The following is a 24,606-nucleotide window of genomic DNA, read 5'->3' as shown; positions in this document are numbered from 1 at the left end:
CCAGCCCATGTGCGGTGTTTGGGATAACATTAGTAGAATCATGCCTTTTTAGCATGATGTCTTCAAGGCTCATCCACATTAGCGTACTAGAAATCTTTGTTTTGCAAGACAGGGTTTCTCTGTGTAGCCCTGGCTGTCCTGGATCTCACTCTCTAGACCAGGCTGGTCTTGAACTCAGATCTACCTGCCTCTGCCTCCTGATACTAAAGGTGTGAGCCACCACTGCCCAACTTGTGTTAGTATTTTTTTCTGTGTGTGGTGTGCACGTGTACACATGTAGGTACCCATGTTTAAATTCTGAAGCTGGCTTAGAGCCTGCCATCACAGCCCCTCTGCTTCCTGCGTTCTGGCATTGCAGGCCGAGCACCACACTTGTCTGACAAGTGCATGAACGGTGGGATCAGAACTCTGGTCTGCATGCTTGTGCAGCAAGGGCTTAAACCACTGGGCCATCTCTGCAGCCTGTTGGGAAATTTGGTACCTAGATGATGTTTTCTTGTGTACACAGAACATGTTTATTGGTTGATTTCAGTTAGACATTTGAGCTGTTTGCACTTCCTGACTGCTGTTAGATGCTTCTGGGGGGTTTGCTTCTGTGTTTGTGTGGACACATCTTCATTTCTTGCAAGTCTAGTGAAACTCCTAGGTTGTATGTTCAGCTCTTTAGAAACTGTCAAATCGCCTGTTATGCTGTTGTTTTTCTGTAGTCTCAGCACAGAACTAGAAGGATTGAAAGTTCAAGGCCAGCGTTGGCTACATTTAAGACCCTGCCTTAAACAAAGATGCAAACAAACTCCAGAAAAATGAAAAAAAAAGTGCCAACCTCCTCTTAAATGGTAATATTGTATAATCTGCCAAGGAATTGTTTTTTTACTTTTTTCTGTGGAAGGATCACTCCATGTAGCCCTGGCTGTCCTATAACTCACTACGTAGACCAGGTTGGCCTTGAACTCACAGAGATCCACCTGCCTCTGCCTCCTGAGCACCAGTGCACCCAGGTGTATGTGTGAGTGCATGCATGTATTCATATATGTATATGTACTGTGTGCATGCCTGGTGCCCAAGGAAGCCAGAAAAGCATCTCAGATCTCTGGAACGATGGTTACAAGTGATTGTGAACCACGCAGTGGTTGCTGGGAAATGAACCCGTGTCCTCTGAAAGATCAATACATGCTATTGTTAGCTTCTTTCTCCTCAACCTCTAAAACCTTTATTCTTTTGTGTGCATGTATGCACATCTGTGTGCAGGTACCTGGAGAAGCCAGAAGAGGGTATAGGGTTCTTGGAAAATGGAGTTAAAGGCTGTTGTGACCCATCTGATACAGGAGCTGGGACCAGATTCTGTCCTTTCAATGGCAGAAGTGCTTTTAATAGCTGAGCCATCTCTTCAGCCCCAAGGAAAACCATGTGTGCCCCCTTTGCCCTTTGTATTCATTCAATTTTAAATATTCAAAGTGGACACTTTACAACCTGTGCCTCTGGCCTGAAGCTGTAGATTAGAGCAGGATGGCTTCAGACTTGTGGAGACCTGAGTGCTGACTGCAAGCATGTGGTCCTTTTTCTTTTTAGTACGTATGAATCATCAGTCTTTTCTAGCACTTCAAGCCACAAGTCCTGTCACCTGGATGAAACACCACTACTTGGTCTGCCACCTTTGACAGACAGCTAAGAGTCAGTAGAGTCTTTACACGTCGTTACTAAAATCAGATTTTTTTCTTGAAGTGATGAAGAGTTTAAGCCGTGGGCAGTTGAGTGTAAGTTCCATGGTAAACACGATACAGATGAGTGTCTCTCAACCCAGCCCTGCTCGGCCACCTCTGTGAGGACCTTAGTCTGTCCTATTTTAGGGTCACTATTGCTGTGATGAAACACCACGACCAAAGCAACCTGCTCTGTGTTTTTTCAGCTTACACTTCCAAATCACTGTTCATAATCAAAGAAAGTCAGGACAAGAACTCAGTCAGGTCAGGAACCTGCAGGCAGGAGCTGATGCGGAGGCCACGAAGGGGTGTTGCCTACTGGTGACTTTAGTTTGTGTCACATTGACATAAAACTGTTGAGCACACTCGGGTTTTCATTTTAAAGGGCACTGTGTATCAGGATGACAGCACATGCCTTTAATCTTAGCCCGTGGGAGGCAGAGACACAGCTAGATTCTGTGAGTTCAAGTCTAGGCTTCTGTGCATAGCAGGTTCAGGCCAGCCAGGGCTATGTAACGAGACTCGAAAGAAAAATCTGTCCAGTGTGTTTCCTCCCCGGGCTTGTGTGATTGTCAGTTTGCTCACCTGTGGGAACTCACTCTGGTGGTTTTCAGGGTTTCTGTACGGTGACAGCTGTGTTTTGGGATTGTCATGAGGCAGGCTGCATTTCTCAAATGTTTACCTTAAGAGTGGAGCGCCAGGTCATGTGTTAAGTTCATATGGCATATTTTATTTTTTAGACATCTTCAAATGCCAGGATTATAGGTACAGCACCAGGTCTATGCAGTGCTGGGATATCTTTCTGTCTGTCTGTCTATATCTATCTGTCTATCTTATCGATCTATACATGTGTGTGTGTGTGTGTGTGTGTGTGACATGCTTTCCTTTTTTAAAAGATTTCTTTATTTATATGTGTACAATGTAGGTATATCAGATCCCATTACAGATGGTTATGAACTGCCATGTGGTTTCTGGGATTGAACTCAGGGCCTCTGGAAGAGCAGTCGGTGCTCTAACCACTGAGCCGTCTCTCCAGCCCCTTCTAAATACATTGTTTTGTTGCAGGGTCTTACTGTCAAGTCCATGTTGGTCTCATAGTCTTCCTGCTTTAGACTCCCTAGTGTGGGGATTAGAGCACCATGCCCCATAGAAAATGCGTCTCATCTCACTCTTGCTTATTGAGATAGGCCTCCTATGTTGCCCAGTCTGGTCCCACACTCAATGGCTCCTCTACCTCAGCCTCCAGAGTAGCGGGGGCTACAGGCTGTGCTGCTACCCCTGGTTTGGTGAATTTATTTTGCACCAGGCTTCCCCAGTGAAGCCGCTGCGAGCCTCCTTGCTGCCGCACAGCACTTGGGCACGTGTGTCCAGCACAGCCGCCGCCCAGCGCGTCCTCGTCTCATCCAGTGTGGTTCAGATTATCCTGTGTTTTACCTGTTTTTAAGTCGCATATTTTCTTAGGGTTGAGCTTGAGACTTTTGTTCTAGCTGTAGGTCTGGTTGGATGCATAACTTATTTGGAAATTTCTGTAGCTTTATCTTTTCATTTTGTGTCTGTCCTGTGGGGAAAGCGTTTAGTTTTGATGAGATGTTTAGCAATGCTGTGTGTCAGTTTTGTCTTCAGTGTCTTGTCTCAGATCCGTGTGTTGCACAAGTGTGTGTAACTCGAAGAGAGCCGTGCTTAGACATTCTTTGGCACCAATCACCATTTTGGCCAGTAAGCACTAGGGGCCACCTGTCTGTGCCCTGATGGTAGAATCACAAGCGCACACTACCACGCCCAGCTTGTTTTGTTTAGGGTTTCTTCTCTGTGTAGCCCTGGCTGTCCTAGCTCTGTAGACCAGGCTGGCCCCTGCCTCTGGAGTGGGTGCCACCACAGCCACCCGGGTCACTCCCAGCTTGGGGTGTGTGTGTGTAACTTCTGGAGATTGAGTTCAGGTCCTTAGGCTTGCCCTGTAAATGCTTTACCGTCAACACTACCTCCTCTCAAAAATTCTTTGCTAACATCAGATCACGACAGTTTTCTGTTGTGATCTGTAGTTCATTACAGTGTTTCTCATGTGACAGTGGGTCTGTTGTTCCTTATGTGTTTGCACAAGGTGTATGGTTTGGATTAATTCAACATTTCAGTGCCCTGCTTTAACTGAGATCCAAAACTGACTAAATGGAAAAATTTTCCAAAAATAAGCAACTCGTAAGTTCTAAATTGTGTAATTCAGAAGTTCTAAATTCTTAGTGGCTGGCGTGATGAAATCTCATCCTGGCGCTGGCTTCCCACCTGTGGCACCTGAGATGTGGGTCATTCCTTCCACATCTCCACTCCGCCTCCTGCACACCTGGCCACTTGCCCATCTCGGGGACCAGAGGCCGTGTGCAGAGAGGCCTCTACTATGACCTTGTTTTACCTGGTGAGCACAGCACTGCTGCCATTCAGTCCTGCCAGAGACCCTGCAGGTGTTGTGCCTTACTTGTCTGTGTGTTTATGTACTTGTTAGTGGGAGGGTTTTGTTTTTTTAATGTGTTTATAGGTCAAAGTGGAAACCAGAAGTTGGCGTTCTATATCTTTATTTTTTGGAGTGGGGAAGATAGCTGCTTGGGATTTATTTTCTGTTTTGTGCAAGTGATAGTTTTGGGATCAGGGCACCCCAGAACCCCGCACTGGTGGTTCTGCAGGTCAGGATGAAGCCTGATGTTGGCCTTTTGGGATTGGCTGGCTGGCTGGCTGTTTCCTCATGGTTGGAGGGGCCAGGCCACCAGTGACATGCTGCTGGAGGTTGGGGGTAGGGTGGGGTGGCGGAATTTGCCAGCTGATGAGAGGTCTCAAACATGGCGCCCAGGGATGGGAGAGTAGAACAGAGGCTGGTGACCAGGGTCATCCTCTGGATCATCCTCGGAAGCCTGAGGCTGGGCCAGGGGCCAGGCCCTTGGCACCTATAGTGGTCCTGGGTGGCCACAAGTGAGTTACTGGATATGAAGGCTGCCAGGGACCTAGGCTGAGAAGATACTTGTAGGGGAGGCAGCAGGAGACCACTTCTCGGCAAACAGGCATATAGATACCTTTAGTGGGTTGTTTTATTTTTTGAGACAGGGTCTCACTAAGTAACCTTGACTGGCCTAGAACTTGCTTTGTAGACCAGGCTGGCCTTGAACTCATAGAGATCCGATTGTACCTTCCTCCTGAGTGCTGGGATTAAAGGAGTGCAGCACTGTGCAGGACACAGACACCAACACCATGTTTTGTTTTGAGACTGGGTTTTTTTCTGTGACCCTGGCCATCCTGGAACTCACAGAATATGTTGAGCAGGTTGGCCTCAAGCTCAGAAATCTGCCTGCCTCTGTCTTTTGTGTGTTGGAATAAAAGGTGTGCAACACAAGCCAAGCTGGTGTGTGTGTGTGTGTGTCTGTGTGTCTGTGTGTCTGTGTGTCTGTGTTTTATAAAAACAGTGTCTCACTGTATAGCCCTAGCTGGTCACAGATGCCTTTACACTGTGTATTTGGTGTACTCGTGGAGGTGACTTTAGAACTGGATACAGATTGGAGCTAGGAGGGTTAGAACTGACCAGAAGATAGCCCTAGAAACATCGGAAATATGTTACTGCTGGTTCCTGGTATCCATGCAGCAGCTGAGCCATAGTGACCCCAGCCGGCTGTTGCAGTCAGTAGAGGACACTGGACATTACAGGGGCAAACCCCCTAACCATCGGGACAAAACCTACTGAAATCATGGGAATCTTTGGGCTGCCGGAACTGTAGGTAGGGCTGCCTGGTGCAACCCCTGCCTAGGAGAACTGCAGTCAACAGACCTGTGTGAGCTCCTGAGGCTGACACCCCCACCCCAGTAGAGCCGTCACTGCCAGGCAGGACTAAAGATTTTTGACTCACACAAATTCCTATCTAGAAACATGTCGCCAAAGAGACAGTATTTGGAGGTAATTGGATTATGAAAATAGAACCTTTGTGGGCTTGGGGAAGTGTGCCCTTCACCATGGGAGTTTGTCAGAAGAGAGCCTTTGATTGCCTAGGAAACAGCAAGTCTGTGCACCTGGTCTTGGACTTGCAGCCTTGGAAGTCCTTGGAATTGTAGGAAATGAGCTCATGTGTATGGGCCACTCAGACTGTGGTGTTTGTTTAAACAGTACAGTGGACTGAGACACAGGGCTGCATGGCCTTAAGTAAAAAGCTTGGGGTGTTGAGATTTCTCGGTGATCTAAGCTGTGTCTGGGTTGGATTCTCTGTGGGCGATGTAGAACGTCTGGCCTGGTAGGTAGGAAGCTGCACTCACCTGTCCCATGCAGGTAGTTCATTGTCAGAGGCTGAGTTCTACACCCCGCACTACCCTAAGAACCAAGCCCTTGGAATGGGGACCAGGGTCCTTAGAAAGTTGAGCAAATTTTTAAAAAGCCATCAAAGTAGCTCTAAATCCACTGTGGCCGATGCTTTGTAAAAGTGGAGCTTTTGACACAGATGCACATAGCAAACGTGACAGATCATAGGGACAGACACCTGTGAGGACAGAGCAGGAGCACTGCCACAAACCAAAATGGATTCAAGTCACCCGGAGCCAAGGAAGGCAAGGGCAACCCCCATGTGCTGACTCTGATGGGCTAAGGTAGTAATAGTTACGACCTGGGTTCCGGGGTGACCCAGCTATGCTGGCAGGCTTTATTTAGGGAGGCCCCAGGCTTGCTGCCAGGCCTCACACAGTTGGACCACAGTTCCTATTCAGTGCTTGTTTTGAGCCATGTGTGGAGGTTCACATCTACCATCCCACCTTTCAAGAGGATCTCCAGTTTGAGGCCAGCCTGGGTCACACAGTAATATACCCTGTTATGGAAAAAATTAAAAATTACTTTTTGTATGACGTTTGATATGGTTAGATTTTGTGTTTCACTGATCTCTTTTCCTACCTGTAATGGAATGGCTATTTGAACATTTTAGTATATTTCAGTTTATTATAATTTTAACTATCTCTACGTATAGCAGCTTTACTATTCTAAAGATTATAAAATTGCACTTTAGGGCCAGTGAGAAGGCTCATCAGGTGAAGGGGCTTGCTAAGCCCGGTGACCTAAGGCCAATCCTTAGAACCCACATGGGTTCTTAGAACCCACAGAAGGCGAGTTGCCTTCTGGCCCCCAAAGTGCTGCATCAGGTGCCCCCCAAAATGTAAGAAAAAATGTAAATGCACACCAAGTTTTCAGTGGTCTCTGCAGAATTACTTTGAGCTTTATTTAGGTCAGGTGTAGAACTCCCAGAGTTCTGTTACATCTGTACCTAAACTCCAACAGACTTGTGTTTTCTTCCACTTTGGCCATTTAGCCAGGTATTTGGAATGCTAATCACCTGGCTGCCCTGCCCTGCCTTTCCTGACTGAACCACAGTGGGGTTCATATGGCAAGAAGATACAGAAGGGAGAGCATCTCACCTTCCTGGGACTGTAGCTGCAAGACAGTGCGGGGTCTGCTGCCACCACCAGGGCACCAGAGGCACTGCACATGGGGCGCTTCGAAGCAGGCTCAGAACTGCTCTTTGGGCTGTTACTCAGGGAATCTAGTGTCAACACTGGCAGCTACAGGGCAGCTCCTGCCCTGCATGTCTCCGGGCTCTCAGCCATTGCACTGATCTCCTGGAGCCACATCTGTGAAGCTGTGACCCTAAGCACAGTCCGTCAGACCTCTGACTCCTCGCTGGGGGCTTTACACAGGGATGTGTTTAATGTGCCAAGTTAAACACTGACTCTGCTGCTGGAGGTGGGTGTAAGCATCTCTCCTCCTTTAAAGTTACACTTTTATTTTGTACATATGGGGGCACATACCCTATGGCTGGCATAAAGAGGGTCTTTCCTCCCAATGTGTGGGTCCTAAGGAGCAAAGTCAGATAGGCTTGGTGGCAGGTCCCTTATTGAGCCATCTTGTCTGCCCAGTTTAAAGTCCAACATCTAAAAGGCTGAACTTGCAGTTCGTACTGTTAGTTCCCAGAGTTGAATTTCAAATTCCTATATGCCCTGGTTTCATCTGGTTTTGTTGTATGATTCACTTTCTGTTCTACAGATATTTCTCTTCTCTTTTTACTTTAGTCAAAGCCTTTCTGGGGAAGTTGCTGGAACTTCTCAGAAGTATATTTGCACTCAAACTTGGTCTACTCTCTAGGGCAAGGACGGATTCTTACGGGCTCTGAATTCATAGTTTCATGTTCATCTTGTGAAGAATGGTCAGCACTGTTGCCTTTGGCCCTGGGGAGGGAACCATGCTAGGGAACCAGTGCTCCACAGAGCCCTGGCACACCAGTCCTCGCATTCCTCAGAGGGACCCTGTTGCTTCCCAGCAGAGGCTGCCTCCTGTCTTGCTGGCATTACTGTTCATACTGATGGATGCTTACTGCATCTTGCCCTCCAACATGAGCAGTGGGTTACGGGCCAGGCCTGGTTTCTCAGGTGCCATCTGTGCCTGGTGCCCTGTCCTAACCCCCTTGATGCAGCCAGATGCAGGGTGGGAGGCAATCCCTGCTCACTTGCGAGTTTGGGCCTGGAAGGACGCTCACCCTGTTCAATCAATCCCTAGATTACCTTTTCTGTGCTTGGTAGGAGGGCAGCTTTTAAACGAGACACCACTGTAACAGGCTGCTAACTCAGTCACACTTTGGTCACTCTGGAGGCTGGCTCTGCCAAAGTCCCAAATCTTCCCTACAGCCAGCAGCATACATGGAATCCCTAACTGCAGGTACATGGTGTAAACTCTCAGGGGAGTCTAGAGCTACCCCACTGCACCCTGGGGCCTCACACATTTTCAGAGGTTGTTATGGTGGCACTGAGAATTGAACTCAACACAAACCACAATCTCCAAACCTCTTACTTTTCCAAGCCAGGGTCTAACCAAATTGCCTAGATCAACCTTAAATTTGTTCTGTAGTCCAAGCAGACTTTTAACTCCCCATCCTCCTGCCTTAGCCCTCTGAGGGGCTAGAATTACAGACCTGAGGATGGAACCAACTATGCTAAAACCCAGCCTCTTGGGTACTGTCCAGGCTGGGCTGGCCCACCTCCTTGCACCCATAGCACCACAGCTATGCACAGGCGTCCCTGAAATCAACGGGATACACACCTGAACCAGTGGTCACGCTTCGGCCTCCTAGAGCACCTGAGGCAGACATCACCAGAACGACACTGACCAGCAAGGCCTGGGACCCCTCCCTACAAACAGACTGGATGACATGCTGTTGCCAACTGTTTATTCAGCCCAGACAGTTCATGAATGCAACATGCAGCACCCATGGCCACTGCAGGCTGCTCCGTCAGTAGCAAAACCTGAATTATCAGAAACCAGTGCCTGTGGCCTGCCGCCCAGGGTACACTCACGACATCCAAGGGTGTGGGTTTGGCTGAATATGAAAGGTATCCAGGCAGAGGCCAGCTTGGAGCTGTGTGAGCTGCCAACCCAAGGGAAGAGGGTAGATGAGGAACAGGGTGTCCAGTGTCCTGTGCACTCCAAGCTGGCCAAGAGGCTAATGTGGGGACTCTGGTGCTGCCAACAAGGGCTACCCTAGTGCTAAGCCTGACGGCTGAGTGCGCAGGTTGTGTGTGTGTTGGGGTCAGGCTGCCCCTCCTAAGGCATTACTGCTATGAGCTACTCTGCCCCAGTTCAGTAAAGAACCACAGGGTACCATTTTTCCCAGTAGGTTCCAATGGCTCAAATCACCAAAGCCTTCAGCGCCTATGGCTGGCAAACCAGGAGAAAAAGGGGCGTGGACGTCGGCGTGGAGCCTGCAGGACACGAACAATGCGTGGTGAACGCCAGGCTTTGATAGTGGTATCGTCGCTGGCTGTCAACAAGAGCTCCTGCTCCTGGGGGCTAAAGGCCACGGAGTTCACCACGTCCTCGTGCCGCAGCTTGGCTAGGCAGATGTTGTAGTGGCGATCCCAGATATAGCCATGCCGGTCTTCAGCCCCACTGTGGGATAGCATCTGGGTGAGCCCAAGCCCCCCTGATGGAGCCCATACCCAAGCCCTGGAGCCCACCCGAACCCACACCTGGCCACAAAATCCCTGCTGACATCCAAGAAGATGAAGAAGCACTCGTCATTGGGCGTGTAGGCACGGTGTGCTCGCAGAGCTCGTTTCACCTCCCGCATGGTCTTGAGATCAAACACCAGCAGGTCAATCTCCTCTGCAATGGGTGGTGGCTGCATGGGGTCAGCCACCACTGAGCCAGGGGGCCAGGCACGGCTATTCACATACAAGTACCTGAGCAAGGGTTACACGTTAGGTATAAACATGCAAGACACAGGGCCATCTGTGGTCCCCACCCAGCTCACCAGGCCCACCTGTTGTCAGGAGACAGGCCCATGCCAATGATGTGCCCATGCACATCAATGACATGGTCCAGGGAATCAAAGAAGGCATCGGAGCCCCGGCCCTCGCCCAGCACAGGCCCTGCAGTTGTCATCTGGTGTGGCAGGATCTGCTTGATGCCTGCATGGAGACCAGGGTGAGGGGTCATCCGGAGCCTGCAAGGACGTCACCACCAGGGCACTCCCAATCCAAAAACTGCCCTAAGAGTCCACAAATACTGTCTACACTCAGACTCAAGCACAGTTGCACATCTGCTCACTTGCTGACTGATCCCTGCCTGGGTTTCACCACTCTTACACAAGATCAAGTGTGCCGAGGCCAGAAAGTGTCACAGTGTGTGAGCCAAGCCTTGCCTATGGACTTGCTGGTCAGGGGAGTAGCACAGTGGTTGTTGACCCTCCCGGGCCCTGCCCTGCCCTGCCCTGCCCTGCCCTGCCCTGCCCACCATTACCGATCTGATGCGGTGAGTACGTGAGGCAGCCAGTGGTGAAGATGAGGTACTTGTTCCTGGTGTCAGCATCACTACACTCTGGGGGCTTGGTGTGGCCCTGGGCCAGCAGCTCAGCCACCTTGGTCTCCAGTGCACAATCAGACAGTTGTCCATGTCTATCCAAGACGCTATCAAACACACGCCGTAAACCTTCCTTGACATGGCCAGAACCAGAGGTGTGCAAACCTGGCTCAGTGGCCTCTTCTTCAGTGTCCCCACCTAGGTCAAAGACTCGGCAGGGGAGTCCAGCCTGGTCACCAGCATCCAGCAGGAGGTCCGGGCTATCAAAGCGGCTGCAGTCAGCCACCATCACTGTGCGGATGGTACTGGCATTCAGGTTCTGGATCTTAAAGAGCCGCTTTACCACGTTGACATTCTCTGACTCCACGTCCTGTGTGGGACATAATCCAAGGTCCAGAGCAGGTGAGTGCTGGCCAGAGGGCCAGGCCTGGGGAGCAGCCTACCCTGAGCCCTGCATCTGCCCTTCCATGTCCAGCCCTGCCCACGCCTTCCTCTCTATATCCCTGCCCTACCCCACCTGACTGCCCAGCCTGTCCCTGTCCCGGTCTGAACCTGGAAGGCATTGTTGAGCCACAGCACTGAGCAGGAGGTGATATCTCCAATGCGGTGCAGGTTCCCCGAAATGAGGCTGGTTTCTGTGAGCCAGCAGCCAAACACATCATAGGGCTTGTTTCGCACACGGGACAGCAGGGCGAAGGAGTCTGGGGGGAAGGTCACAGCTGGGCAGGCTGCTGACACGGAACAATGGGACAGGCAGCCCAACCCAGTGCCCACACTCACCTAGGCTAATGACAGCTATCTCGCCTGAGGAGGAGTTATGTGGCCCCAGGAACACCCCTGAGGCCAGCAGTAGTGAGTCATCCTGGTTGAACTGGGAGAACTGGGTGTAACTCCAGTTGTACGGCCTCATGTCTGCACTGTGCAGCAGAGAGATGGTCAGGTCGTTGTTCCAGATCTGTACCAGAGAGGCTGCAGGGTAATTACCAGGCCAGTTCACCAGGGCAGCACACCAGGGCCTGACTCTCTCCACTGAGGGTGCTGGGTCCTCATGGGGCAAAAACCTTAGTCTAGGCCCTTACCACCCACTCTTACAACGTCATACCAATGCAGAAGGCTGACCATTAGAGCTACAGGTTCTAGCTGTTCTAGCTGTGGTCTTGTGTGGTCCAGGGCAGGCCTCCAGGCCCTACGTGGTCCTCTCTGCTTCTCTTCCCACTGAGCTCTGCTGCACGGGAGAGGCACCCTCACCTTCACAGTGCAGTCCTTGGAGCAGGAGGCAAACTGGTACCCCGAGTGGGAGAAGCTGAGGTGCAGGACCTGGTCGGTGTGCTCCTTCAGTGTCTGCACCTCCACACAGGGTACCATGTCATAGAGCCGCCGGAATTCCTCATACCAAGATGTGGCCGCTGTGGGCAATACAGTGTCACTCCTGCATACCAGGCTCCCTCACTCGTCAAGACCAAGAGCTGGCAGCATGGCTGCTGAATGTTCTGTAGGGACTCTGGGACTCACTAGTTAGGTCTCAACTACAGGGTGAATCTCTGCTCACAGAGACTCCCTCGCCCCCAACGTGGCCCGTGTGTGAAGTCCTTGGGCCATGAGCCTGTCCCGAGGCCAGCAGGGTGTATGTAGGTACTAACCTGGGTGGCGGGGCACATCTCGAGCCACCTGGTAGTAGCGGTAGAACTGCTCCCTCCATAAGAACTCATCCCGGGATACAGCCTGCCACTGGCGGCACACCAGCCCAGCAGCCAGCACATCTGCAGGGCTCAAGCTCAGGAAGATCTGGTAGACAAGGCTGTCGGGGAGCAGGGGCATGCCCTCCTCATCCATCGTGACATTCTGCCCAGACGGTCCTGAAACCCACCAGTGGCTGCTCTGAACCCAGGCCTCCTCACCCCCAACCTTAGGGAGAGACTGATGGTCTGGGGTTCCAGACATGGCAGTCCCAACCAGCCCCACCAACTGCCCGGCCGAGAATTCCATTGCACTGAGCATGTGCGGGGGGCGGGGGGATGTGTGTGTCTGTGTGTCCAAATAGTACTGCCCCACCACACTTAGACACAAACAGACCCAACACATCTGGAAGCACCCAGACAGTAACGCTGAACCACCTCACATTCTCCAGGGGCACCAAAGGACTTGCTAGACCAGATAGCAAGCACCTGAGGCCTGATACAACCTGCAAAATGGGAGGCGGCTCCATCTTTATAACTTCCAGGTGGGGGGCCTTCGACAACTTCCCTAAGGCTTAGGGCCCAAGGGGACCTGTGAGCACCAAGGCAGGCAAACAGGTCTGGGCTGCCCAAACTGGCAGGTCCAAGTTTTAGCACCCCCCCATCCTGTCTTTGACCTTGCTGCTACAGGACTTCGGGACAAGGCTGGCTTTCTTCTGAGAAGGGGTCCCTGCTGCCCTGTGGCTTCTGTGGTGTTCAAGAGGGTGGTAAGAGTGAGTGGGGTTTCTGAATGTCAGAGTAGATAGCAGGGACCACACCATGCCGCTTAGTTAGAGGGGGCAGCAGCTCCTCATTCTCCTACTGAACACCGCAGGTGGACTAGGACGATGTCAACCTACCAAGGCCATCACTGGCCAGATAAAGGCTGTACAGTGTAGACATTGCAGGAAAACAGATGTTAACAGTGAACAAAGACCATGAAGGTGGCAAAGGCCAGTTAAAGGAGGACAAGGCAGGGCCAGGCCCACGACCGGGACTAGGCCCGAGAAAATAAATGAAGGCCAGAACCGGGGACAAGGGACACCGAAGGTGGCAGAAGGCTGGTGACCGCAGGACTGGGAGTAATGGGACACAAGGTCGGTGACTGGGAACAGAACAGATGACACAAGTGAGCACGGCGGGGCCAAAGCCGGGACTCACCGCGGTGCCTCCGCCCGCTGCGCTGCGCCCGGCTTCCGCCGCCGCTCTAGTCCCCGCCTCCGCGTCTTTATAGCGGAGCCAGGCTCGACGCCGAGAGCCCCGAGGCATCGATGGCCCTCCTCTTGCGCCTGCGCCTCAGGCCCGGACTCTCGCCCCGCGTTTCTTCACGCGCTTGCGCGCGCTCTTACGCTCACACTGGTTCTCAGAACAGTCTCAATGGTACGCGATAGGGTGGCAGTAATGAGCCGGCTCAGCTGGGCGGGTTCGAGACTCTGCCCCTGCTCTCTCTGTTGCTGGGCTTTGAACAAGTGGTTTTATGAGCACGTTGTTGTTGTTGTTGTTGGGGTTAAAGCCAGTTATTGTGTGCAAAGGGTTGAGCACTGACCTCAAGTGGAAATAGGGGTTCAGGGGTGAACTCTTAACTCTGCACTAGGAACACAAAGCCAAGCTCCTGTCACAGCTAGGTTTTCGGATGAACCCTGGCTTGCGTTGGGGTTCAATAATCGGAAGACAGCTGTGGACTTCCTGGACTCTGCTTCCTGTGGCACTGGACAGTGGACTCTGACCTAGGACAGTGCAGCCCTCCACCTTCCTGTCTTGTCACCTACTGTCCGAGCAGGACCGCCATGCTGTCCCCTGGGGCTGTGTTGTTCTTCACCCTGATCTTGACAGCCAGTTCGCTGGGCCAAAGGACTCGAAAGCCTTATGGGTCTATGTCGCCCATCAGCACCATCCCTGCCCAGGCCGATTTCAATGCTCAGCAGGTAAAAGCTGGGAGTGGGGGCAGGTAAAGGAGCAGTAAGAACCTGCCTAGCTTAGCGGATTGGTCCAGAGTGCCCCATTCCCTCAGTCCTGAGTCCTCACAGTCAACTTCCAGTTTGCAGGGACATGGCTCTTAGTGGCTGTGGGCTCTGCATGCCGCTTTCTTCAGGAGCAGGGACACCGGGCTGAGGCCACCACGTTGCACACAGCTCCCCAGGGTGCAGCTATGGCTGTCAGCACCTTCCGAAAGCTGTGAGTCCCAGCGGGGCCTCTATCTTTACCTCAGCCCCTGAGCCCTCCTGACCCTAAACCTCATCTTTAGCTCTTCTGTGGCCTAGATGGCTATCCCATATGGCCCCTCCTGGGTTGCAGTTCCTCGAACCTGGGTGTCTCCTCATATCCCTTCTTCCCCTCCCCAGAGACGGGATATGTTGGGAGATTCGGCAACGCTTTGGAACCGCAGGGGTCCCTGGCCGCTTCCTGCTCCAAGGTGAGGAAAGAGTTTCAAGCAAAAGGGCTCAGGGCTGGAGGCAGGGGAGAGACTGATGTGCTGCTGTGGCTCTGCCTTAGCCCCACAGGCCCGTGGGCCGGTGAATGTGGTTGTTGCTGAGACTGACTACCAGAGCTTTGCCATCTTGTATCTGGAGCAGGCGAGGAAACTGTCTGTGAAACTATATGGTACGTTCCGGTCCTGCAATCACACATGACCTATGCTTTCCACACATGACCTGTGCTTTGCATCCTGGAAGTCCATCTTGATGGACCTGACCCCAGATGGACACACAGACCCTCCCCATTCCTTTCCTATCCCACCCTCGAGGAACAGCTGCATGGGCTGGTGTGGGCAGTAGATGAAGCCGGGACACACAGCTGCCTGGCTGTTTCCTGGGTACCCTGTTGAAACCACCGAAACTCCCTGTATCCCACAGCCCGCTCACTGCCTGTGAGTGATTCTGTCCTGAATGCGTTTGAGCAGAGAGTCAGGGCAGCCAACCTGACAGAAGACCAGATTGTTTTCTTTCCCAAGTATGGTGAGTGTCCCCAGCCCCCATCCTCCTGAATGACACCCAACCCTCTCTTACTACTGCCTGGGCCCCTAGGTTTCTGTGAGACCGCGGACCAATTCCACATCCTGAATGGTAAGTGGTCAGCAAGAAAGAGCAGTGGGGGAGCTGAGGTCTTTCCCACCCCTGCTAAGGTTTTTGTCTACTGCAGAGGTGCCAAGATGAGACCATCTAGTGGAGAAGCTGTGGACAATGGACGACCCTCAGAGAGTTCTGAGCATCCTGAATACACTTTTAGTCTTTCCTGTCTGTCCCCAGAAGCACCCCTTCATACAGCTCTGTTGCCCTGGAGCTTTTCAGTAAACATCAGACTTGGCCTTGGGTCTTTTCTGTCAACCTGGACAAGAGTTCCACCAGGATCACAAATACACACACACACACACACACACACACACACACACACACGTGCACGCTTGCGCACATACACATCCCTTGGCTGTTTGAGGATTCTGTCCTAGGGAGGTGGCACTAGAGACAGCCTTGTGCCCTTGCTCTCTCCAAGCCTGCTCTCTGCAGTGAAGGCAGTCTGTGGCACACACCTTCCCTTACTCTCCCACACTGGCCCTCTGCTCCTGCTTAGTGCCCATGGGAGATGGGACTCAGGGTCTTGCTAGGGTACTTTCTCTGGAGAGGGGCACAGCCTGCCAGTAACCCGTCTAAGCCCCTCCTCATCCTTGATCCTAGAGGCTAAAGAGCCATAGGCCAAGGGGCACTTGCTAGGGAGATACCAGGGTGGGTTTGAGGGAACGGTTGGAGCACATAGAGTGGAAAGCTATACCCCAGGAGCAGGCAGGCTACTTAATGAACCAGTTAGGGGTGAGTGTGGGGCTCCTGGCATATGGGTAGAACTCTTGATGTAGCTGGCCCCAGAATCCCCTAACCCAACTCTAGTCAAGGTTACCAGCTACGGGGAGCAGGAAGCAAGTTGTGTGTATCCCCATAAAGGGAGGAGTTGGGCCTTTTCCCCAGACAGAAGCAATGTTCTTCTAGACCTGGGCTGGTTTGCTCCTGGGCATCATCCTAGATGAAGCTGGCTCCTGTTTACATTGCTGCTGGCAGTAAGCACTTCTCAAATGCCCCAAGCCCTGAGGACACAAAATAGGCAACTCGTCACTCTCCAGGGGAGTGTGAAGTTCAGTCTCAGCCCCCTATTGATGGCAGGAAGGCTGAGGTGGACTAACTCCTCTGCTCCCCAGTCCGCCATATTCTCCCCTCTACCCCAGGTGAGCTGTATCATTAGTGGAAGTGCTGTGTGATCCTGGAGCGAAGTCAGGAGCAGCCCTGATTGCAGACGCACGTTTAGGAACGAGAGCTACAGAGACACAGATGGATAGCTGCCCTCGGGGCCACAGGGTCCCAGGGGAGGCTCTGATCACCCAGGGTCTCTGAGCTTTGTGCCCACCCAGGACTTTGGGAGGGCAGGAAAATAGACTGGAGAGAAAGTGAGCCACCAGGAGCCTTAGAAGGAACTTTAGGAGGCTGCCCTTTCCACAGAAATAGAGTGCACTAGAACAGTGTGGTCTCCTGGGGCCTGGCCTTGGGCTCACTGCCCTAGCTCCAGGGATACCTTTCCCTTTTTTTCTTGTGTTCTCTAACAGAAAGTGATGGTCTTGCTCTGGTAGGGGTTGGGCTCCCGTGGCCAAGGCTTCGCCCTCTGCCTTGTTGCCTTATGGGTCTGAATGGAGCAAGCATGAACCATGCCATTATAATTCCATGCTCTTTATAATTAATTCCATATAATTCCATGCTCTTTTGACACAGCTCTGGAATTGACACCCATTTTACTCTCTTAAAAAATGTCCTAAAAGCTTCAGTTAAATTTGAAAATATCAGGTATTTTAGTGATATCTATATCACACACATGCGAGTCGGGGGCAGAGGGCAATATGCAGGCATTGGCTCTCTCCTAAAGAGGAAGGGGCTGAGGAGGACAAAGACAACAGTGGGCAGGTAGGAAGAAGGAGGAGCACAAGGGGTGGTCCTAGACAGGACATAGGAGCTGGAAGGAGGGAAGAAGGACCTGCTTCCAGGGTGGCTGTTGCGGAGTAGGTTGTCTGAACTTTGTGTGGGGATCTCTGTCATCATGTGTGATCCCCCTCCTGGTCAGCTTCAGGACACTTCACAGGACTCCAGATCTCTTTCTATCCCAAAATGGCTGGACTGTTCAGTTGCCTTAAATCCAGGTAGAACCCTGGGCACTGGTCGGAGACTCCACCAATCACATTAAAGTGTGAGGTGCTGCCCCGCCTCCAGTTCCCGGACAGGCTGGATGGAGTACAGTAACTACATCAGCTTCCAAGACCTGGGAAAGAGCTCAGCCAGGACACTGCTTAGGACACTGGGTCACCATGGGGCTTAGCTCCTGAGGCCAAGTTCCCTTTGTGAAGTTTCAACAGGCCTGGGAAAGCCCGGTCCATCAAGGGCCCGTTTGGACCAGACCTGCAAGGCCAGGTCTGTCCTGCTCTCCAAGTCTTCTAAGTGCCCTGCCCTGCAGAAAAGACAGCCCGGAGAACTTCCTGAGATGGCGCTGAACCTCCTTCAGGAAGTTCAGACAGGAACCACCTACACTAAGTTTGCATAACTTTTCTCTGGAATCAACAACCTGTGACCAGAAAGAGCATAGCACCGATCGCTCACAGCCTCTGATGTTGGGCTTCTACCAGAATCATCTCCTATAGCACCTTGAAAGTAACTATAGGACCCCACTCGCTGAAGGCCACGCCCATAGGGCTCCACCCCCACTGGACCATTCCATGGGGCCCTACTCCTATAGGGTCCTGTTCTTAAAGAATGAGACTTACAAGGTCCCGCTCCCACTGCCCCTGCTCTCTAAGACTCCTACATTGTCGATACCTCAGTCCCACCCCTCCCCATCTGCAAGGGAGGCTTCTTTGAAATCCCCCCAGTACGTCTTACCTGGCCCTGGTGTTCTTGAGGCTCCTCCCTCTCTGACCAGCGCTGTATTCTGATAGTGGACAGACAGTGCTTAAGCCCACACTGGTTTTAGCACATGGGATGGGGGGGTGTGGCGCATGGAACGGCCTGGGGGCTAGCAGGCCAGATCCGTGGATAGAAACAGCTAAGATCCCCACTTAGAACAGATTGTTCTTTGGCATGAAGGCTAGACAGGGTGGATGTGGGCAGTTTTCTGACCCACCTGTAGGCACACTTAGAACAGGTGTTGGGAGTCACAAGATGGCCCCAGCTAGACCTAGTAGGCTTTGTCTTCCTTGGCTGGGACTCAAGAGACCCTGGCAAGTGTTTAGGGTCTAAAGAGGGTCAGCCCTGCCCTGTTTTCACACCCACGCGTCTGCCATGCCCCTCAGGGCACTGGCCACATAGGCTGTGAAGAAACAGGTTTCTGAACAAGCTTCACCAGCAGACACTCCGGTCAGGCTTTGTCCCTCTGGAACCTGGGGGCTGTTGGGATGGGCCCTTGGTGGGCTCTGTGGCTGATACTCAGCCTGCCCCAAATCCAGGAGGGTCAGACCTCAGCCATGCCTCAAGGCTTTTCCCAGATGACAAGCTTCCAAAGCGACAAGGTATAGGGTTTTCAAAGGAGAAGAAGCAGGTTGCAGCTGGCTAATTTCCCAGCTTATGGAGGGAGGGGACATGCAGGCCTGTGGACACTCACTGGTCAGGGAGGCCAGGTTAGAACCTGAACCAAGAGTGAGCCCATGACCTCCAGCAGAAAAGGGCCTGGAGCCCCCGTAACTTTCTGTATTTGCACGAATCGCTTCCTCCTTGAAAGGAGTGGAGCAGAGGCTTGGGAACAGCACCTCCCCAAGCAAGGCCACGCTCTGCCTGGCAGGCCTACCAGTGAAATGCAGACCTGGCCTGCAGTCGCCTCCTGAGGAGGGTCCTAGCCGGCTGTGGGCTGCCCAGGGTAGGGTGGGCAGGGGCTGCCTGTGCCCATCACCAGCCATGCAGTTTCAGGGGGAGTGGTTTGTCCTTGGTCTGGCGGACAGTACCCACAAGAGAGAGCATCAGGTCCTGCTGAGTTTCTTCACTGCATTGTTTGAGCTGAAAGGCAACAGTGAGTTTCATGTGATCAACTCCATAGCTCGGTGAGTAGGTGTCTGTGGTGCCAGCAGTCAAGGACTCGAGCTGTGTTCTGGGAGCCTTGCATGGCCGAGCCACACTGTGGGTTGAAGGAACCACATCTGGAGGCTACATCGAGCACAGTCTGCTTAATGGCCATTGTTGCTAAAGCCCAACCCAGCTGATGGGCCGAAGACAAGAGGGAGGCCAGGGGGACTCCCCAGATGGGTTTTTAGATTCTTGTGTGGTCAGGGTCCTTTCTCAGTCTCTGTCTCGGTTCCGCCTGTCCTACCTTTATCTCTTGGGCCGGTCTTTCTTCTCTTGGCCTTAACAGTGGCACACAGCTCCAATTTGAAGTCCATTCTTGGCTCTTTCTGGAGTTTATTGGCATGGGTGCCAGAGGGGGCTAGCCACTGATACCCAGAAACACTTTCTTTTTAACATGGCAAGTCCCTGTAGATTTGAGGACCTGTGCTGGGTTGAGCAGGAGTCACTCTTGTAGCACTGGGCCAGACCTCTAGGAAGGGCACGGAGCAGCTGAAAGGACCCCAGAACTGAGGCCTGGGGAGCAGGAGAGGGCTCCAGTCTTTCCATTCTTCTGGGATGCAGACCCCTCCACATGAATGGCTGGGTTTTTTTTTTTTTTGGTGGTGGTCTACCAGGATGGGCCTGGCTGGCTTTCTTAGCCCTCTGCCCCACCTCTGTTCCTGCTCCTGCCTATCCTTCCCACAGTGGCAAGCGTTGCAGCACTTGGTCCTATACCCTGATCCCAACAACCAAGCCTGGGCAATTCACCAGGGACAACAGAGGTAAGAACGACAGGGGTGGGAGGGACACAGCTGCCTTGGGAACCTGACATGTGTATCTTCCAGGGTCAGGGCCTTGGGCAGACAAAGAAAACGTACAGGTCATAGAGACAAACTACGTCAATTTCGCCCTGGTGCTATCCCTCAGACAGACAAGCAGCCAGAACATCACAAGGGTCAGCCTTCTGGGTGAGCCCTTGCTTCCCTGGGCCCTGTGCATAACCCTCATCAGGGGGTGCTTCCTGGGTTTGGGGCAGCTTGGTGGCAAATACCTCACCATGTACTGAGAGCCATGTTATCCTCTGGCCACAGGTAGAAACTGGAAAATTCCTCATAATATAATAGACAGGTTCATCTGCCTGACCAGGACCCAAAACCTCACAAAGAATAACTTCCTCTTTCCCGATTTGACTGGTAATGGGTTTGCACGTGGTGGGTGATGGGGTCTGGAGGCCCTGGACAATGGTGGTACCTCCCTCAGCCTTCACAAGTCCCATAGCCACTCCCCAGGCAGGCACTGCAGATCCCTAGGGGACATGTGTGGGACCTTACAGCGTCAGACAGTCTGAACCAAGTGCTTATTCACAGAGTTTAGCCTGAACTAGAAGGGAGATGCTTGTGGTTTATGGTTCTTTCTGAGTCCTAGGCCATTTTGGTCCAATCCTGTGTCCCTGTCACAGCTGCCCCTCCCCACACAAATTCTCCTGTTCTGGGACTATCCTCTATACTTTGGTTCCCTGTTTGTAGGACACTGGAGGTGATCCTCCGAAGTTCTTGAATATGGACAACATATTCCTAGTAGGAAAGTCTCAGAGAGCCTAAGGCCAAGGGGCTTCAGGGCTGAGCCCTGTCTTCAACCTCATGCCTCTGATGGCTGAAATCAGACCTCTTCCCAATCTCCACCCAGTCCAGGGCCATTTCCCATCATACCATCTCTGGCACATACCTGTCCAGCCACATTTGAATACCCAAGCATGTACCCACAAGCACCCACACAGGCATATGCTTGCACACGCCTGCTCACACATGTGCCGTCGCCTCACACCCTTGTCATTTGTAGATGGGGTCTTGCTGCATAACCCAGGCTAGTCTGGGATTCATGATTCTCTTGCTTTAGTCTCCTGGGTGCTGGTATTTTTGGCCTGTGCCACCACACCTGGGTCACATTCACATGTGGCACATGCGTGTTTGCACTGACCTTAATACTCATGGTACCGTACCACCATGATCTGCCATAAGTCTAGGATCCTGTGGGGAAAGGCAGCGGTATTCAGGAGCTTCTGGAGTAGTCTAGACTAGTGACAGAGTGTGCTCTATGGGGCTTGTCCCCTCCCTGGAGCCACTTCTGCTCTTGTCTCCCTGCCCAACTTCCAGTCAGCCTGCCTGTTGTTCCTCCCAAGTCACTCCCCTGATCCTCTTCCTTAGCCACCATCCCAATACTGTCTGTCCCCTCCCCATTAGACTGGGTACCGGATCTAAAAGTCTGCTGAAGAAGGAAATGGTTCCTGCCAGTTGAACTCACCCTGCCTCTGCTCTCAACACAAATAAATACACTGCCTACTCCAGAATGACTACTGTGATCATGGGGTGGGTGAGAGACAGGAGTGTGAGCCTCTAACCCTGCAGGGCCATGATGCTCATCCTTGGAGCAACCCCAAACTGGCTTTTCAACCCATACAAGGCTCCACTCCTTTCCTGTGTGAGGTCATGAGTTACCCTGTACCGAAGAACTCTGGGGCAGACAAGATAAACTGTGGTAGGCCCAGGCATCCCCTTGCAGCATTGGGTCCTGTGTGGCAGACAGGACCACTCAGAGCCCCAGAGCAGGCAAAAGAAGCCCTGATGATTGTACCCCAGGCTGGAAAAGGGAAAAGGCACACATTCCTTCTGTGTAATGTGGAAATACCATTTATAGGCCTGGCCCTCATTCTAGGGAAGCCATTCAGAAACAGAGAAGCACAGAAGGGCCAAAGCAGTCAGTTAGGAACCTAAGCATCCCAGCTCCAAATGCATAATGTTCACATACCCGGTCCACAACAGCAGGCCACTGATTGGCCTTGCCCATGCCTAAGCCCATCTCAGTCGCAATAAACAGGCAGAGTAGGTCATGGGCCAAAGCCATCTGTAGAGATGATTCCATAGTTGTTGTTGGCCTTGGTAGAACTCAAACAGCAGACATAGACCACCAGACTTAACCTTTACCCTCCTATGAATACTCTACTGCTTGGGAGGGCAGCATAGGGATTGTGGGAGTGAGTGTTTACAATCCCTCTCATGGTACCTTCCCCATCCCCTGGGCAGTGGCATATGGCCTTGTGCCCACTTACTATTGAGCAAGTTGTAGAGAAACCAAGCACATTCTGGACCATGGCTAGGCCATGGTAGGTACAGACCTGAGGACTTTCCTAATGACACCAATAAGACCAATTTCTATTCTAGTCTCAAGGGATACAGTAAGCAGAGCCTTGGTACACAGTTTAGCATTCTCTTGATATCTGACCCCCAAATCAAACTCTACAAGGGAAGCCTGGTCTCTTTTACCCTTATTGTGTCCCAGATGTATCCAAGATGGCACCTCTCATGGAGAAAGTAACAGGCACCTGATTCACTATATGACCGAACTGATGATTGGCTGGCTGTACGATGCATGAATGGGTGGATGGATGGATGGTGGATGGCTGGTGCATGGGTGGCTGATGCATGGGTGGATGGCTGATGCATGGGTGGATGGCTGATGCATGGGTGGATGGTGGATGGATAGACAGATGGGTGAATGGATGAACTGGGTGTGGAGAGGTTGCAAGGGTGAAGGGCAGGCATGAGGGGACAAGGAGATGGGTAGGACTGGGGTGCATATGTTAAACTCACAAAGAATCAATAAAAAGATTCCTTGATGAGGCACACTGTCCCAAGTGCTGCCACCAGTAAGAAGTGGGGCCAGCTCTCCAGCGTGCTCCAGCCAATGAGGGGTGAGGTAGTTCTGCTCATCCCTGGGACACTGACATATTTCCTGGTAGCTGCCCAGAACAGGGACATTGCCATGTTCTCTGATGAACTACGGACATCAACACTGATTCCCGTCGAGGTACAGCTACAGACATGGCCCTTGGTGGCAGCCCAGGCTCCAGGGGTGGGGCAGACACTCACAACAGGCTGCTCCTCTCTCTTCAGAGTGCTCACTCTGCTCCCTTCTCTCTCTCCTATCTGTCCTCCACATAAATCACATTTTGGTGGCTCCTGCTGCAGGCTGGGCATGCGACCGGGTGGGCCCTGTGTGATACCATGCATCATCATGTGGTGGCAAGCAGGTCCATGCTCTAGCAGGCAGGAATGTGGGCAGTAGGGCAGTCTGCAGATCTGTCTCCCTCCTTCCCTGTTGCCCAGCTTTCTGGTAGGCAGGATTCTGTATGTCTATGCCCTGCCTGTGCACATCTGCAGGCGTCTTTTCCCCCAGGACTGTGTGGCACAGCAGAGCAAAGGTCTGTCTTTCTCCTCCAATGCTGCACTGCCTAGAATTGATTTGATTTGATCTGATTAGTATGTGTCCTATAAGACAGCTGTGGCCAACAAAACAGGCATCAGGCCAGGATGGACAAAGACTGCCACCCTCTCTAACCCTGACTGAGAGAAGAGCAGCACCAACAAGATGTCTCTGCCCACCTCTGCCCATCGCCCGGGGACTTACCCTCCCATTCTATGAACCAAACCTTCCCTGTAGAGAAGGGAGTTTGACCACCTGTGTAACCATGCCAAAGGGTTGTAACCCATCCATGATCACCAGAGCCTGACCTAGCTAGGTGCTGAGTCCAGACCTAAGAACAGCATGGTGTCTGCACTCATCCTAGAGCTGTATCCTGGGAGCACATGGCCATTGATCTCCTGGGCGACCCCTGTCTCCTGACACAGATAATCCCCCTTTGAAGCTGAGAGGAGGCTGTTCTTTCCGCAGCAGGAGCTAGAGCACCAGGACATTCTCCAACACTAACAAAAGACTCAACACCATCATAATACCATTTATATTGTGGTCTTCACACGTCCTTTGATAGGAACCATGGAGGAGAAGATGCCATGGTTCCTATTAAAAAGGATAGACTTCAGTCCAGAGATAGGGAAAGGGTCACTTACAAGACTATGCCACCACCTCAGAAATATATTTTTTAAAGCAAACTTTAAAATCCACGAGGCAGACCCCCTAGGAATTTGTCTTCCCTTAGCAGCAGCAGCCCATTCCAGTCCTTCCTGGAATGTTTGCTTTGAAAACAAGAATCCTCTGTGTAAACTGTCTTTGAAGAACGAGGCTCTCCCATAAGAAGGTGGACTAGCCCTTGGCCATAGACTGGGCAAAGAGCAGCAGATGAAGCCCTGGCGAGGCCAGAGGGAGAAGAGTTCAGACACAATGAAGACAGGAGTCTGGAAGCACAGGGGGGAATCAGCACATCTCTGAGAAAATACTCTGGTGTGCTAAATGGGGGAGACAGAGAGAGAAGGGTGGTCACAACA

At 52.1% G+C, this 24,606-nt stretch overlaps 3 protein-coding genes across 4 annotated transcripts; 2 read left to right on the top strand and 1 right to left on the bottom strand.

Annotated features, from left to right (window-relative positions):
* Positions 1 to 8,909: 8,909 nt before the first annotated feature.
* Positions 8,910 to 13,535, bottom strand: FBXW5 (F-box and WD repeat domain containing 5). 2 transcript variants are annotated; one of them, XM_080927290.1, is made up of 9 exons: positions 13,434 to 13,535; positions 12,198 to 12,413; positions 11,806 to 11,963; positions 11,338 to 11,512; positions 11,110 to 11,258; positions 10,498 to 10,927; positions 10,019 to 10,166; positions 9,726 to 9,938; positions 8,910 to 9,645 (listed from the first exon to the last, which is right to left on the bottom strand). In XM_080927290.1, the coding sequence occupies exons 2-9, from the start codon at positions 12,388 to 12,390 to the stop codon at positions 9,402 to 9,404; spliced, it is 1,710 nt and encodes a 569-aa protein (XP_080783416.1). In that variant the 5' UTR covers positions 12,391 to 12,413; positions 13,434 to 13,535; the 3' UTR covers positions 8,910 to 9,401. The 2 variants fall into 2 exon arrangements, with proteins under 2 accessions (XP_080783416.1, XP_080783417.1); XM_080927291.1 differs by having other exon boundaries at positions 11,110 to 11,192.
* Positions 13,536 to 14,059: 524 nt separating this feature from the next.
* C8G (complement C8 gamma chain) lies at positions 14,060 to 16,499 on the top strand (the record flags this gene model as incomplete). Its single annotated transcript, XM_080927351.1, has 7 exons — positions 14,060 to 14,197; positions 14,311 to 14,447; positions 14,615 to 14,685; positions 14,766 to 14,873; positions 15,125 to 15,226; positions 15,296 to 15,334; positions 16,483 to 16,499. 7 exons carry the CDS (start codon positions 14,060 to 14,062, stop codon positions 16,497 to 16,499), a joined length of 612 nt encoding a protein of 203 aa, XP_080783477.1.
* Positions 16,500 to 18,687: 2,188 nt separating this feature from the next.
* On the top strand, positions 18,688 to 22,710 carry LCN12 (lipocalin 12; the record flags this gene model as incomplete). Its single annotated transcript, XM_080927350.1, has 6 exons — positions 18,688 to 18,801; positions 19,190 to 19,326; positions 20,033 to 20,109; positions 20,173 to 20,295; positions 20,419 to 20,520; positions 22,664 to 22,710. 6 exons carry the CDS (start codon positions 18,688 to 18,690, stop codon positions 22,708 to 22,710), a joined length of 600 nt encoding a protein of 199 aa, XP_080783476.1.
* Between the last annotated feature and the right edge of the window lie 1,896 nt (positions 22,711 to 24,606).

Source organism: Micromys minutus, assembly GCF_963924665.1.
Source record: "Micromys minutus genome assembly, chromosome: 13".
Taxonomy (NCBI): Eukaryota; Metazoa; Chordata; class Mammalia; order Rodentia; family Muridae; genus Micromys; species Micromys minutus.
The sequence above is the reverse complement of the archived record's forward strand: the minus strand, read 5'-3'. Positions and strand labels throughout refer to the sequence as shown.